Source organism: Anarhichas minor, unplaced genomic scaffold, assembly GCF_050575085.1.
Source record: "Anarhichas minor isolate MPS153535 unplaced genomic scaffold, ASM5057508v1 ptg000073l, whole genome shotgun sequence".
Taxonomy (NCBI): Eukaryota; Metazoa; Chordata; class Actinopteri; order Perciformes; family Anarhichadidae; genus Anarhichas; species Anarhichas minor.
In genome coordinates this window covers 5,372,637-5,388,069 of record NW_027466519.1, presented here as the reverse complement: position 1 = coordinate 5,388,069, position 15,433 = coordinate 5,372,637, and the positions used below count along the sequence as shown (strand labels likewise).

Genomic DNA, 15,433 nt, shown 5'->3' with positions numbered 1-15,433 from the left:
CTCACGACTCGTTCACGTGAAACGTACAAAAACTGGGTTTATTAAGTCGCAGGTTATAGCTGTCAAATGTCAAAACATGTATTCCACCAAATACATAATAAATCCAGGTTAACTACAGAGAACAGATGCTGCTGGCTTCATGTGCAGAACTACAGAGGGAGCTAATCAAGCAGAAGAGAACAAAGACAGACAGCTGTAATAATCAAATCACAATACGTCAACGTCATATGTACAGATGCTAGAGGACTAAACAGCTGCATTTGGTCACTTTCCTAAACTGTAAAATGTTCAATTTAGACAAGGGGGGGAGGGGGAGGGGACTTTAAATCCTGGTTTGTTGCCCTGAAAGGACTTACAAACACTGAATATATCTTGTTACGGCACACGGTGCACATTTGAGATCTGGCAATTAAATATCAAGACAAAAACAAACACTGATTGCGATGCCTTGAATAATAAATAACAGCCATAGGATCCTTAGATGTCTTTTCTTTTTAATACCTGAAGCTTGATGTCAAAGTCACTTCTCCACCTTGAAATCACTGCAGTTACTCAGAGACAGTTAAAAAAAAAAAAAAATGAATCATGGAAAGGCCAAATAAGCTTTACATTTATCATGAGACCAGAAATGCACGCCGTGACGTTGGGGGGGGTCGGGGGGGTTAACGCAGTGTCAAAAATACTGAAGCACCAGAACAGAGCATCAACATTGTTGTATAATAAAAATAAAAAACTCTCCAACTTCCTGGTGGAAGAAACTAAATCTGGCACACGTTAGACGCATGGAATATCTCAGATGCGGCTTTGCGGGGTTTTTGTGGTCGATGATGTCATTTGATTCTCCTCGCTGAATTTCCTCGCCCGCAGGAGCTCTCTGTTCGCAAACAAAAAAGTCCTCTTTTCTTACAACAAAACAGAAGAAAAACTCGTTATGAATGGCCCAAAAGATCCAAAAAGAAAAAGGGGGCTTAGCAGTCGCTTCTCCATAGCTTGATGGTTTTGTCATTTTCTAAAGCCGCGGACGCGATGATGTTCTCTGTCGGGTGGCAGGCGGTCGAAATGACGACGTCTGGAAAGAGTAAGAGATGAGAGGGAGAGTTTTATAAACGTATTACACTCAGCCACAAAGATCGGACTGAAAAACAGCTGACAATGCATCGGGACAAAGTGTCTGATATTGAGCCTATTAAGATGTAAAGGGACAGTTCACCCCAAAATCCAAAGATGTGCTCCTAGTGCCAAAAAGTAAAATAAAAACTCTGCAGCAATGTCCCTTTAAGAAATCAAGACCCGGTTCCCAAAGATGATCCACAGAGCTTGTTGTGAGCAGTTTCATGTAGGAACTACAGACCTATGTATTTTTAATTTGGGGGTGAACTGGCCCTTTAAGAAGTTAAGACCCGGGGCCTCTCCTGTACCTGTGTGGCCCTGGAGTTTCTGCACGATCTCCTTCGTCTGCAGGTTCCAGATATAAACCATGTTGTCCTCTGAGCCGGACACGATCCACTGAAAGAGAATGAGGTAGAAATGAGTACAAAGTGTGCCGGTGAGGCGTTAAATACCAGAAACAGTGTTCACTAGGAACATGAAGGAATCAGAAAGTTCTAACCTTTCCGCCGGTGACGGAGAAGTTCGCGAATATGCAGTACTTCTCGTTTTTGTGGCCGGTGTACGTTTTCAAGCACTGAAATGTTAAAAAAACAGTAAAAACTCAATTTTCTGCTTCACGCGGACAAACTTCATTTGTTGTAAAAAAGAATAAAAGGAAGCTTAAACGTGAAAGAACATAAATCAACCTGAGTGAATAGCTGCTCACCTTTCCTTTGCTGTAGTCCCACAGCTTCAGCGTGCTGAGTAGACACAAACACAGCAGCGCTAACGTTAGAGCGGCTAGCATTAGCAGCAACAATGTGACTGTAAAGCCAGTAAGTCTTCTCATCTTATTACTTCCATGTACATTCTGTTACTGTCGACCTGTAGCTGAGGGAAGCCTATCGTAGCGCTGCGCCGCCCTCTGCTGGTGACAACCCTGAACAACATGAACATCTCCTCTAACACAAAGGAGCGCGGTGACACTCACTTGTCCAGCGTGGCCGCCAGGATGTACTTCCCGTTGGGGGAGAACTTCACAAACGACACGGGGGGGTTGTCGTCGTCTGACACAAACACAACAACGGGAGCAGAGTCAGCACAAAATGCGGCACGCAATAATATCACACACGTGTTGCGATGCCTCAATTCAAACAGTATTATGTCACTCATCACCTCAAAATAAATACTTTTATTTGCCCCTGTGATAAATGTCCTCGCCCTGCACATGAAGGCTGAGCTTACCTATGAGCGTCTTTAAACACTGCCCCGATGCCGTGTCCCAGATTCGGCTGGGAACATAAACCAAAACAATGAATTAGGCTTTAAAAGGTAATACAATGAATAAAACCGACGCATAGCATCACCATTTTAAAACAATGTTAACAATGCTACGAGCAAATATTCCTATAGATTTAATATAATAAAGAATATGGGTTATTTAATTAGTTTTGCTCACATATTCAGTCTTCATAACTCAGCACCCATCCTACGTGTTTTCAAGCAGGTGCTAGTTTTATTTAATAAAGGCGATTTATTTGGAGTCTAACTGTCAAAGCAGGTAATGTTCATACTTGCATGATTTATTATTATTAAATCTATTTTGTCTTTAACTTTCCGCTAATGACGACCACAGTTTTACATTTTCCTCGGTCACTGTCAAAGAGCCGTCCGGCAGTACGAGCAGTGAACGTGTGATGTAGACGAGCTTTGTTCTCACCAGAGTCCGTCGTAGCTGCTGGACACGATCAGGGAGCCGTCTCTGTTGAAGTGAACCTGTAGGCCGAGACAGACCATCACGTTTACTGGCACCGTGTTGATCTTAATAACATCATCCAATATTAATACCACTATAAAAAAAAAAAAAATAACTTACAGCTGAAACTGGGTCAGAATGAGCCGGCAATGTTTTCAAACACTTGCCGGTCTTCACGTCCCATATCCGTACACTCTCATCAAACTGGAAGCAAAACAACAACAGACATGTTGAGGCCATGCTTAATAAAGTCCAGTGCTTTAGCAGAAGGTCTAACAGCATTCCCATTGACTGCTTGTTCTGTGCCAGGAGCTCTGTACTCACCGATCCTGACACGATGAGATTGGACTGGGGGTTGAAGTTGCAGCAGAAGACGTAGTTGCTGTGACCTTTTAGAGTTTTTAAGCATTTCCCCTAGAAGAAAGAGAAAGAAATGTCACATTCTCATTTGCTGAAGTCACACTCGGTGTTGGGCGACCTCTGGAACGTGATGGGCTTGTTCTGCTCAGTGGCTCAGAGCGTTTCATTGAGCGCTCTCTTACCGAGCTGACGTCCCAGATCTTCAGGGTTTTGTCGTCGGATGCGGACACCAGGAGGTTGGAGTCGGAGGACCAGGCCACATCAGATATACCCTGCAGGTCCACGGGGTGTTGATTAGGAACACAACAGTCAAGGATAAGCAGATAATACGACCACGGCGTAAAGGTGAGGATCTGTTAACTCACCAGTTTGTGTCCGGATATGGTTTTCTCAAACTTGCCGTCGTATGCGCCCCAGATTTTGATGAGTTTATCGGCAGCTGTAAAGACAAAAAAAATGATGCATTCAGTGAGTGTTGCTGCAGCCTCCGTGAACACAAGCTCACTGCTCTTTTCACAACATAATTATGATAAAAGGCAAGTGAGAAAATATCTTCAAATAGGATTTACAGTAGAGCGGCAATGTTTAGTAGATTGATCTGCAACTTTTTGGATAGTTGGCCAATTTTCTTCAGTCATTCTTTAAGCATAAATAACAATCATCACCACCCTCTGCTTCCATTAAGCACACGGCGATGAAGACATGTGAAATTGTAAATGTCATTTTATTAATGGACGAAACGCTTAATCGAGAAAATAGCTAGCAGATTGAGGATAATGGAAAATAATTTTGAATTGCAGCCCTAATGTTCTGTGGCCCCACATGAGGTTTTGGAAACTAAAGGAACTCACACGAGCTGGCGAGCCATTCTCCGCTGGGACTGAATTTGACGGAGGAGACGGCTTTAGTGTGGCCCGCTAGTGTGAACTTCAGGCTGTAGTTGGGCTTGCCGGGCGCAGACTGTGAATGAGAACATGAGGTTTAGAAACGTACGACTAACAGGCAGACATTCATTTATTAATGACAAAGAAAAACCTACGTTTCCCCCACACATGTTCTCACAATTAACCAATAAGTGAAGTGCTGTAGTTGCAGATATTTAAGGGACCCAGACCTTGCTTTGACTGGCAGACGCCGATGGGACGACGGGAGGCTTCGTGTCGGTCTCTGGTTTCTTATCTTCCGTTGCCATGGTGAGGAAATGAGCATCTACTAAGCACGCTCCTGGAGACAGATGTTGAGTTTAATAATGAAATCCTGTTCGAGTCTGAGCGCTGTGGCATTCACAGACAAACGAAGTGAACGTAGCCTTGAAACAGACGTCTGCGTTATACGGAGACAGCCCTCAGTGTCCTCAGAACACACGTTATGATTAGAGTATTAATATTAGAGTACTAATATGTAAATTAGAACAATGTGTGATTACAATGTGCATTGGTTGGTCTTCATGATGATTAAAGGACTGATTTCTACAGTGGATGCATAGATAATTTACTTCAAGTGAGTTCAACTGTACTGTCCAGGCTATAAATGACGCGATCCAACTGATATTTATGCTTTTAATGTAAACTATGACAGATATTTCATATGGAGGGGAGACAACGGGGGTTTAATACTGTAACGTTAACGTTAATTCAATACAAACGCAGCCATTAGATCTACGGTTAAAAGATGATTTTATTCTTAGTCTTTAGTCGTTAAACAGACATGACCTGTGTGGCTGCTTTCTACTTTAGCATAGCGTTATGTAACAAAAAAAATGTAGCTATTTCAGCTAGCAATTAGCTAGCTACCGTCATCTGGCTTGTTACGGTTAAAAAGGACTGAATATAAACACGTAATACGTTTAGCTAAGACTATACGTGTGGCTAGTTGGTATCAATTACAAAACCGTTCACGTTTATTCGTGTTTAAATGCGACAAAAGCCAAAATAAGAATTATTAAACAAAGGGCGACACGGAACCCCTTCGTTGGTTAGTTTAGTCGTGACAGTAGCTATCGTCATGCTGAATATTGAGCATTTACACGGTTACGATTTGAAGGCCAGACAGAGCTCAACAACTCAATGTTGAATCCACTGGTTTAACACGAGAGCTAATGTGAGTCCCAACATGCTAGCCGTCTGCTCGCGAAGCATTAACGCTGTTGACAAATTGGTTGAGCTGCCACGGAGGGGCCCTCCATTCAAACGGTGAGGATTCAGTCGTGAGCGGATACTCACGGGGATTCGATGCAGCTTCGCGGTCAGATTGTTACTCCTCGTGAAGATTGGAGGGAGAAATTAAAATTTTTTTTACTCAGAGGACCATGGAGGACGCGTTAATCAATAGGCTGGCTGCTGGGTGCTCGCCTGCGACGAGAAGCGGGGAATGTGGTGCGCTGGTGCGTCTCTGCGCATGCGTGTCACTCTCAGAAGTAACGGAGGCCAATGAGGGACAAAAAGTGTCAAAGGCAAATTTACCTATTTCGTCACTTGTGCGTTTTAGTAGTGGTGTTCCAGGTGACCCTCGTCATTTTAATGTGCACTTTTAATATAAATCGTCCTGCATACGTTGTTTTTCTTGAGACTGTTATGTATTGGGCTCAATTAGTGCGAGTCATAACATCAACATTTGAATAATTTACCTCAGGAGAGATAAAGTTAGATAGTGTTACTTAAAAGCTGATGGCAGTTCAATAATGTTATCAAAATCCTGTCAAAGGATATAACGTTAGCCTGACACGTAGACGTCCCTTTGTGACATAATACCATACTAACGTGGCCCAACACACTCCAGCACAGTAGGTGGCAGTGTGCACCTTTGGTTTACAATCCGCCAGTGAAGCGGTCTGGGGAGGAGCGCACGTTCCTGGCTTCAGGTTTGTTGTTTCGGTCACAAAGTTTCAAAGTTGGTCAAACGGTGCTCTCTAATGTTTGTTTTCTTGTGTGCTTAAGTGTCCATAAACTCTCGTTTCAAGGTGCCTTGCTAGGAAAATGAGTTCGTAAAAACTCCTGTAGTTATCCTAAATGTTAGTTTTTTTATCCGCGACCCCCCCCCCCGCGAGACAGTTTACGTTGCTGTTGTGTGAGGATAACAGGTAACATTAGCTCGTAAGGTAGCTCCTCCAAGGCTCCGTGTTTAAGCTTTGAGCTGAAACTTAAACCTCCTCACAGCAAAGCGCGACTCTCGGCCTTGACTTATTGTGTGCCAAATTCCCGACGAGGCAATATGAGACTTTATCCGAACGACTATTCTTTATTTTGTAACGGCGACTTGTGATGACACGGTGCACGTTTAGTTTCGCCTGCTAGCTAGCTGAAGTACAGCTAACAGCACATCACAGGCTTGTCCTGTAGCTGGTATGGCGCTCTATTTATTGCACTTAAAAAAAACAATTGTCAAGCTCTTCTGTTTGCTCTTTGTCGAGTGTCAAATCAGCATTAATGTATTAACATGTTAAAGCCAGTAATATTTATTTATTGCTATAATGTTACACGTTACCGAAACTTACCTGTAGCGCGTCACTCTTCAACCTCTCTTAAACTGTTAAACATCTCGTCGTTCCTTTGAAAATCACTGCCTTGATGACCTTTGACCTTCTTGTCACTTGCAAAAGTGACGATAAAACAGCCCAGAATCACAGTCTATACTATGGAAAGCCACAGTTTAACAATGAAATAACAATAAACAAGTGGAACACACACTCCTATAGTACACCAAAACGCCTGAACCTATGGCAGCAGTTGAACAACATGCAGCTGATAACGTGGAGAATCACCAGACGGACTCATTCACGTGAGCTCTTCATAAACATCTTTGCAACTGCAATGATGTCTTATGCTACGTACCAAGTGGGACTCAGAGTTGAGAGCTTTAACTCTACTTAACTTTGGAGTCTGTTGTGCAAATCTAGACTTCATGTGTTTGCATGTTTGTGTATTCGACTGAGCCATTTGAGAAGCCATCCCCATCACCGGTAGATCAACCGTAGTTACATTACAGAACATCGTCAGTAGTAGCGGCTTGTTTTGTATATATTTCTGAACCATAGTGATGATCTCTCTCTGTTTTTATGTCGACAGATCACATCGTCTGGTATGAAAACTATGAATGAAGCGAGCCGGCGTTCCCTCGGAGCCTTTGATGAGCTGACGGACGAAAGCTGCGGGATTCACGGGAGATAACACAAACCAGCAGAGGTCCTGTTCTGTCGGGGAGACCGGTCCCAGCCATGTCAGCAGACGCTCGCCCGGACCCCCCGCTGTTCGTGAACCCTCCGCCCCCCGAGGTCACCAACCCCAACGGGCTCGGCCGGAGGACCAACCAGCTGCAGTACATGCAGAGTGTATTGATGAAGTCCCTGTGGCGGCACCAGTTCTCCTGGCCTTTTCACCAGCCGGTTAATGCAGTCGCTCTTGGGCTGCCAGTAAGTAGTTTAAAGTGATTTCAATGTTCTTCTAGCTTGGAAAGATGCTTTCATATAATAAATCCTGAGATAAAACAACACAACTGCAGCTTCCACAGGACTTCATTATATGGTATTGTACTAACTACAATCGTGATAATCATCCCTGATCAAGGCAGCGGTATATTTGCTACAAAATACTTTTTTCAGACTCCGATGGACAAAAAAAAGCTATGTTATTCACAACCAAATTAAAGTAGCCTCTTGGCTACTGATTCCTGAACTTGGTACATTTTGTGCACACATGGACTCCCACTGTGTAACCGTCTTTCCTCCGTCTGAAACGTCCCACACGTGTTTGTCTCGCCGTGCTGGAGAGAGTCTGCTTTCCTCTTTTCTTTCACTGAAGTAAAACTGCTTCTAAATCCTTCAATCTTCTCTTCCTTTTCTCATTCTTTCGTTGACCCTAGTGATGTTGTTTCGTTCACCTGTTTTATTGTTTCTCTCCTTGGTTTTCATCCCAAATAAATGTGGCTAATCTTGAGTTTCTAGCTCTGTTTGACATTTCAACAATGCCGCTGTGTTCCTAGATCTCTGCATTATTAACATGAATGTAAACTGGAATTATCCCGGAAGTCAGAAATATCAAATTGTAGGGATTCCGCATTAATAAACCTTTCCTCTTCAGATCCTTTTAGAAGACGTGGGAGAGAAAAAAAAAAGCTCATCTGACACGTTGACTCTTTTTTTTTTTTCCTCAATCAGGATTATCATACGATCATAACGTCTCCCATGGACCTGGGAACCATCAAGAAACGACTGGAGAACGACTACTATGGGAGCGCGAGTGAATGTATGCAAGACTTCAACACCATGTTCACCAACTGCTACATCTACAACAAGGTGAGGAGCTCCGTGACGGGGAATGCAACGCGGCGGTTAGCCTCACGTGAAAACTAAATCCTCACCGATGTCCCTCTGTCCTCCAGCCCACAGATGACATCGTGCTGATGGCGCTCGCCGTGGAAAAGGTTTTCTTGCAAAAAGTTGCCCAGATGCAGCCGAGGGAAGTGGAGCTTCTTCCTCACGCCGCCAAAGGGAAGGGCAAGAAAAGTAGCACCCCCGGTACTGAAGGTACGCGCACGAACCCTTCGGATGTACAGTGTATGGTATGAACATAATATAATTACATGTTGTCATATAATAATACTAATTATATGGGCCATAGTTATAATAACCATCATAAGTATATAGTTATGATTACATTGACATAGCAATTAGGTGCGAGGCCAGGCCGGGGCAGGGGAGAGGCAAGCGAGGCGTCCTGCTTTCAGTTTTAATGTTGTGTTCTGTTAAATGCAATCTAAAGGTTACAACCAGATCTCCCTTAAACTATATATGTTTCCTTAATTCATCCCTCACTATTTCACACTTTCTTTTCACGCAAAACATGGTGACTGTCACTGCTGCAGTTTATCTTGGCATCCCTTGTTGGGTGTGTGAAAGCTTTATATTCGGGCCTGCATGAATCAGCGGCACCCTAAAGTCTCTCGACGGTTCAGCCAGCACTGTCTGCAGCATCAGTGGGCCTCTGCCCCTCTTCTTCCTTTTTGTCTGTTTTGAAGTGTCTCTGCTCTCTAACTATATACTCTGTACCCTGTGGGTCCTTCAGTGAGGTTGAACTTTGCCGTCACAGAAATTGGGTTTCTTCCTAAGCGTTGTTTTTCTCATTCCACCTAAATGATATTGCACTCTGGAAATGTATACGGCTATTAGCGCGGTAATTGTGGGTGTTTCTTAAATCGTTTACGTGAACATGTTGGAGCGTACAGACCGACGGCCACCGAGAACAACAGGCCTGTGTGTGTGTGTGTTTGTTTTCAGAAATCGGGTTGGAAATAACCTGCACACAGCGACACGGAAAGATGTGTCGTCTTCGATCAATCTTAGCTTAGATTGAACACACACACTGGATGTTTGTTGCTGCTTCTTTTGGCCAGAAAAAAAATCCCGTTACAATAACTCAATGTACCTTAAAACCTGATCTTATAAAATAGTACTACTTCGACTAAGATTAATATTTTACTGGGTTTCTTTCTCTTTTATTTGAGTTTGTCAGGGTTCCCACGCGTCCTGGAAAACAAAATTGGAAGACCAATTTCCCAGTCATTGAAAACGCACATTGGAAAATGAGAGGAAGAGTAAAACGTCCTGGAAAATGATTTCAACATTCTCTTATTTTCCTTTTGCTCATAATGTACCACTAGTCTATCCATCAGAGCTCCCCAAAACGGATAACGGACTAAGTTGTGTTTATTGTGTACATTACCGTTCAAATGGTAGTTTTTTGACAAGAGTATTTTGAATACGCTGCTGTCGGTTATGTTGTGGAATAACTGTGAACACACCCCCGGAGTCACGTCACGTGGTAGCGTGTGCAGGTTGGATGACAATACGTACTTTTCTTTCTTTCTGACAGTTGAACAATCGGTTAGCACGGTTCAGTCACATTGTTTCTTCGGCAGAATTGTAGGCTACTATTTGTGTTATTGGTGTTTAGGCAGCAAACCTTTTTTTTTTTTTTTTAAAGGGGATGTATTAGTGAATGCTGCGATGCCTTGTCTTTCATACCAGCGACACCATCACTGAAAATGCCCCGTGTTTGTGTTTGATCCACGTCTGCAGGTGGGCAGAACGGAGCCGTGACCACATGTCCTTCAGCTGCGACGCCCACAACTCAGCCGAGCCTCTTAAACACGCCCTCCAGCTCGTCCTCGGTGCCCAAACACCCGTCACAGACCGCCACAAAAGTGAGTCGCCGTTTACGTCTCTTCCTATTAGTTTGGAATGGCAGATGATGAGGAGAGTTTCCTCTTATTGTGGTGTTGTTTTTTTGTGTTTCATTGGAGAAGAAAGGGCTGAAGCGGAAGGTGGACGCCGCCGCTAAACCCTCCACAGCGGCCGTAACCAGTTTGAGCGATTCGTCAGGAAGCAAGAGGAGACGTGAAAGCGCGGGCCGGGGGAAGGAGCTGCCGGAACAAGAAAACGAACAGCTCCAGATTTGCAACGATATCCTGAAGGAAATGCTGTCCAAGAAATACCTGGCCTACGCCTGGCCGTTCTACAAGCCCGTCGACGCTGCAGCTCTGCAGCTCCACGACTACCACCTCATCATCAAATACCCCATGGATCTGAGCACTGTGAAGGTACGAGCCGTGCAAGTACATCCCCTTCATGGTTCATCTCACGGGCATGACGGTTGTTGTCTTCATGACTTTTTTTCCATTTCCAGAAAAAGATGGATGGAGGAGAGTACCAGGACGCACAAGGCTTCGCTGCAGACGTCAGGCTGATTTTTTCCAATTGCTACAAATACAACCCGCCGCATCATGATGTTGTCGCTAAGGCCATAAAACTTCAGGTGCTTTTTGAATTAACAAAAAAAAAAAAAAAAAGTTTTGCAGGTTTTTTTTTTTAGGACTCGGTCTTCTATTTCACTCGATCCTCCTTTCGTCACTGTGCATGCGTTTGCTTCAGGGTGTGTTCGAGATGATGTTCGCAAAGATGCCGGACGAGCCGGTGGAGTTGCCATCGCCAGCCAAGAGAGCAGGTTTTAGTGGGTACGGCTCCTACAACTCCGACATATCAGACTTAGCGGACGAGCGGGACAAACCCACCCGACTTGCTGAGGTTCAAGAACAGGTGGGTATCTGCACACGTCTCTAACTCCAGAGTTCCTCTTTGCTTTGCGACGCCTCTGGTTTCCTGATAGATTCATTGACCTCAAGCTTAATTATCTAAAGTGTTGCCTTTACTTACAAATGCTGACATAGCATCTACGCTACCTGTAAAAAAAAAAAAAAAAAAAAAAGAACTCTGTGTGCTGTAAAATGCAATGAAAATATAGCTTTTATATAAGTTCAAATTTCACCACATACCAAGTCAGCAGAAGCTTTTTCTTCATTTCCGCATGAGATGAGATGTTGAGTTTTCTGGAGCAGACATTATGTTTTGTGTCCTGCAGCGTCAGGTTTGCCACCAGGTAACTGGCATCATACTGTATATAAACCCAATGGGATCATATTATCAACAAATTATGCACAATACAGGAAGCAATGAGATTTATTTTCTGGCTCTCAAATATACAACCGGGAGAAATAGATGCATTAAGTATATCAGAAGACCTTCTCTGACTGTTGAATGATCACACGCTGAGCTGAACTCGGCCCAGCAGACAGTAAATCGCTCAGTGAGACTTCCTTGTCTTTATTCTCACTCCAACGTGCTCGCACACAGACACTACTCTCTGGCATGATTTCCGACTGTTGCTATTTTTCTTGGCACTTACTATTTTGATACTACCATATGTACCACAAAAAGCAAATTTCTTTTGTTTTTTGTTGACACGGCTTCAAACTGTTCACGAACAGCTCCCTGCATACTGTGAAGTCCCTGCGCTCAGACCAAAGAAGATGAAAGAAAAGGACCAGAAAGAGGACAGCAGGCAGCATTACAACTCCAGGTAGGATGTTTTACCGAACTGAAGAACTCTATTATCAAAGTATGTCACTTCCACGTAGAGACCTTTTGACGGCTTTGTCTCGGAATTCCAGGCAGTCGTGGTTGGGAAGCAACGTCTGTGATTCGGATGATGAAACTCTGCAGATGACGTACGACGAGAAGCAACAGCTGAGCCTCGACATTAACCGGTTGCCTGGCCTGAAGCTGGGCCGCGTGGTGCACATCATTCAGAGACGAGAGCCCTCGATGCACGACACCAGCCCCGAAGAGATCGAGATCGACTTCGAGTTACTGAAGCCGTCCACTCTGCGCGAGCTGGAGCAATACGTGAAGTCTTGTCTGTATAAGAAGTTCAAGAAATGTCAAAGTAAGTAGGAAGCCGTCCTCCCACTTTCCCTCGAATTATTATTATTATTAGTTGTGTGTGTGTGTGTTACAGCAGTGGTTGTTGCACACACACCTGGCGGAGATGTGCGCTCCACTGAGTGCACCTTGTTTGAAATGAATGTGCTAACAACACATCGACAACGACATGTAAATGCCCTCAGCATCTGTAGAATTGATTTGGTGACGGTGCTTCCTTTACTTCCCTCCATCCAGAGAAAGGCAGTCATGCTGCGTCTCATCACGTCAGCTGCAGCACTTCTTCAGATTCGGCCACCAGCACCTCCAGTGACTCCAGTTCAGAAAACGGCGACTCGTGACGGCTGTAATGTTTTTTATTTATTTCTTTTGTGACCAAAAAACCTGTTAACCATTCTTATTTTTCTATTTGTCTTATGTTCAAATATTTGGAAAAGGAAACTTCCTTTTATTCAGCGTGGCCTTTCTCACTCCTTTATAAATCGTAATATCCGGCGCTGGTGTTTCTTATCGGGCGCTATAAATTCACTGGGGCACATTTCATAACATCTGAGTTTAATATCCTGTCCCCACACTGTTTAATTACAGTACAGGCCTTTTTCAAACACCTCGTTGAAATATTCTTCTCCACCTCCAATTCTTGCACGAGACAGCTCTCAATAGCTGCTCTTCAAGTCGAGAGAAGCACGTTTCTATTGTAGGACATGATTATGAACAAGTATATTTAGTCACAATCTCAAGCACGCTGCACAGTTCTGAGGGCTGCTGTTTGAGACTGTGACGTGGATATTCATCTTTATGGTGGCCATACATTTAGTCTTGTTCATTAGAAAGTATGGAGAGGGTGGGTAGAAGGGTTTTGGTTCACAGCTCCACACGTGTTATGTACTTGTCTGTTTCAATTGTGGAAGAAACTGGAAAATTAATGTTGAAACATTTTCCCACTACATCAATTTACCTGTTCAGCAGTAAATGCACGTACCAATTTTACTTTCTACCTTCAACACGTTTTATTTATTTCAAGTCTCCTCGTGAGCAAATGTCGTTTGACTTTCACCTTTTTGGGTGCCATCCGTGATTATTGCTCCAAGCAGAGCAGTTTAAAACAAACCACTGCGTGACCTTTGTGAAGGGCCACACCGGTGTTTAGCACGGCGTAGTCCATTTACTACAAATGACCCCCATTGAATATTTTCCCCATGATGCAGTGCTTTAACTGCGTCTTCCCCTCCAGGCTTCTTAGCGGCGTGCTATGAAAGTCAACTTGCAGAGACTTGAGTCCAGTAATCCATCAAAGTGAAGATCGCGTCCACTGTTATTTATGCCCCCTGCCAGTATGTTGCATGGCGATGCACTGCTGTCTTCTTAAACCTATGTTTTAAGTCTCTACAATTAGATTTTGTATTCTGTTTGAACAAAATCAAATGACTAAATGAGGCCTGGAAAAACCATGTTCAAAAAAGAGAAACAGCCCACACAGCAGGAATGTCATTTGTTGTAAATGAACCACAGCATGAAAGAAAAACAACACGTACGTAAGTTCTTGTTTCCAACCATGTTTTTAAAACCATTTGGTTGCTGTTAATATGAATTTACTTGTGATAAGACAATATTCCATCTGTCTGTGTAAGCTCTCCTGTTTCTATTTTGTTAATAAAAGTAAAAGCACAACGGTGGCCTTGTCTTTGTTTGACAGGGTCGGTGTAAAGTGCCCTCAACGTCGTGCTCTTTAGTCCACAGCGTGCACCACAGTGACAGAAAGCACTCCTGATTCAAACATTGGCTCCACTTTCAGCTGGTCTGCCAACGGCCCTGCAGAAAACTGGCACGCACCCAAAGCTGACCAGTTCAAACAGCTGGTGCCTCCGTCGGACCGCAGGGCTTAACTCCTTTAGACTCCTTTAGACGTGGGCGCAAAGCACTGGAGATGTAGTGTGTGTGTGTGTGTGTGTGTGTGTGTGTGTGTGTGAGAGGACTGTGGCACTGAAGCACTGGAGATGTAGTGTGTGTGTGTGTGTGTGTGTGAGAGGACTGTGGCACTGAAGCACTGGAGATGTAGTGTGTGTGTGTGTGAGGACTGTGGTACTGAAGAAGATAAAGAGTAAACTGGAAATCTGTGGCTAAACAAAGCTTGCAGTTCAGTCAATCAGCCAGGAGATGGCCGTCATGCACTATCCCCAGCTTTATGAAGATAAGTTTTCATGGTTTCACTGTTGTATTTTAGAAAATACTGCAGTTGGGATGGATTATATAGCCTTAATGCATTCATTATATATTATTTATTTATTTATCTACTCATAACAAAATGTAGCTTGAAGTGATTTTCATTAAGAGAAGAGTGAAAAGTTTTAGTTTTTTTTTAAATTCTGGGCTATTTTGCTTCTATAACGCGTCTTCTTTTTCAGACTAGTGGAAAGAAAAATCCAAAATACACATTTAGCTGTTCATTTTACTTCTGTGTCTGTAGATTTCTCCTAAATTCACAGAAAGTTAGCATCAGATAATGCCTCACTTGCATATTTGAGCATAACGTTTCAGAAAACGTGATTGTCTCAATGTAAGTAATGAACTGGGGAAAGTTTCAAGGTGATGTCTTTAGTTTAATATTTACCTAAAGTGTCTTGCAAAATGAATGGAATTTTACAAAACATCTCTTTAAAGGCCGTTTACTCAAAATGAGTTTTTTCTCAGACTGAGCCAGAAATCTCCACTTCAGTTGCACTTCCATACACCAAACTTCCCATTCCTGTGTGTTCTGAAGGTTTTTACTGAGGGCGTAGGTCATATATCATTCATAGCCTGATTTATCAGTCAAAACATGGCATTTTTTTTTCATGGCTGCTGTTGACAGTATTTTTTGATTTGTGGAGTGATAAAAACAGATATCCAAAATTCTCGTCGTAAAAGGCTTTGACTCTAATACGTCAGCAAAATGAAATGAATTATGAACCTGGCTT

The 15,433-nt window shown here is 43.3% G+C and overlaps 2 protein-coding genes across 4 annotated transcripts; one reads left to right on the top strand and one right to left on the bottom strand.

Moving 5' to 3' along the window:
• Nucleotides 1-24: 24 nt before the first annotated feature.
• Nucleotides 25-5,605, bottom strand: wdr5 (WD repeat domain 5). Its single transcript, XM_076079661.1, has 14 exons — nucleotides 5,428-5,605; nucleotides 4,320-4,429; nucleotides 4,057-4,165; nucleotides 3,571-3,644; nucleotides 3,388-3,477; nucleotides 3,170-3,259; nucleotides 2,966-3,049; nucleotides 2,810-2,865; nucleotides 2,335-2,381; nucleotides 2,081-2,156; nucleotides 1,817-1,850; nucleotides 1,610-1,684; nucleotides 1,419-1,506; nucleotides 25-1,069 (listed from the first exon to the last, which is right to left on the bottom strand). The coding sequence occupies exons 2-14, from the start codon at nucleotides 4,395-4,397 to the stop codon at nucleotides 969-971; spliced, it is 1,002 nt and encodes a 333-aa protein (XP_075935776.1). The 5' UTR covers nucleotides 4,398-4,429; nucleotides 5,428-5,605; the 3' UTR covers nucleotides 25-968.
• Nucleotides 5,606-6,016: 411 nt separating this feature from the next.
• LOC142935402 (bromodomain-containing protein 3-like) lies at nucleotides 6,017-14,147 on the top strand. 3 transcript variants are annotated; one of them, XM_076079767.1, is made up of 11 exons: nucleotides 6,017-6,065; nucleotides 7,270-7,613; nucleotides 8,358-8,495; nucleotides 8,582-8,726; nucleotides 10,278-10,402; nucleotides 10,505-10,798; nucleotides 10,885-11,013; nucleotides 11,130-11,294; nucleotides 12,023-12,114; nucleotides 12,206-12,480; nucleotides 12,714-14,147. In XM_076079767.1, the coding sequence occupies exons 2-11, from the start codon at nucleotides 7,419-7,421 to the stop codon at nucleotides 12,815-12,817; spliced, it is 1,662 nt and encodes a 553-aa protein (XP_075935882.1). In that variant the 5' UTR covers nucleotides 6,017-6,065; nucleotides 7,270-7,418; the 3' UTR covers nucleotides 12,818-14,147. The 3 variants fall into 3 exon arrangements, with proteins under 3 accessions (XP_075935882.1, XP_075935881.1, XP_075935880.1); XM_076079766.1 differs by having other exon boundaries at nucleotides 10,502-10,798; XM_076079765.1 differs by lacking the exon at nucleotides 6,017-6,065 and adding an exon at nucleotides 6,078-6,982 and having other exon boundaries at nucleotides 10,278-10,403; nucleotides 10,500-10,798.
• Nucleotides 14,148-15,433: the final 1,286 nt, after the last annotated feature.

Bases quoted from the DNA above. Each gene is read 5' to 3' on its own strand.
- wdr5 (XM_076079661.1), bottom strand. From the start codon at position 4,397: ATGGCAACGGAAGATAAGAAACCAGAGACCGACACGAAGCCTCCCGTC. The intron at 3,050-3,169 runs GTGAGTACAGAG...TTTTGCTTCCAG, and splicing joins ATCTCATCGTGTCAGGATCG to TTTGATGAGAGTGTACGGAT. The intron at 1,070-1,418 runs GTACAGGAGAGG...TACTCTTTCCAG, and splicing joins GAAACTCCAGGGCCACACAG to ACGTCGTCATTTCGACCGCC.
- LOC142935402 (XM_076079765.1), top strand. From the start codon at position 7,419: ATGTCAGCAGACGCTCGCCCGGACCCCCCGCTGTTCGTGAACCCTCCG. The intron at 8,727-10,277 runs GTACGCGCACGA...CCACGTCTGCAG, and splicing joins TAGCACCCCCGGTACTGAAG to GTGGGCAGAACGGAGCCGTG. The intron at 12,481-12,713 runs GTAAGTAGGAAG...CCCTCCATCCAG, and splicing joins GAAGTTCAAGAAATGTCAAA to AGAAAGGCAGTCATGCTGCG.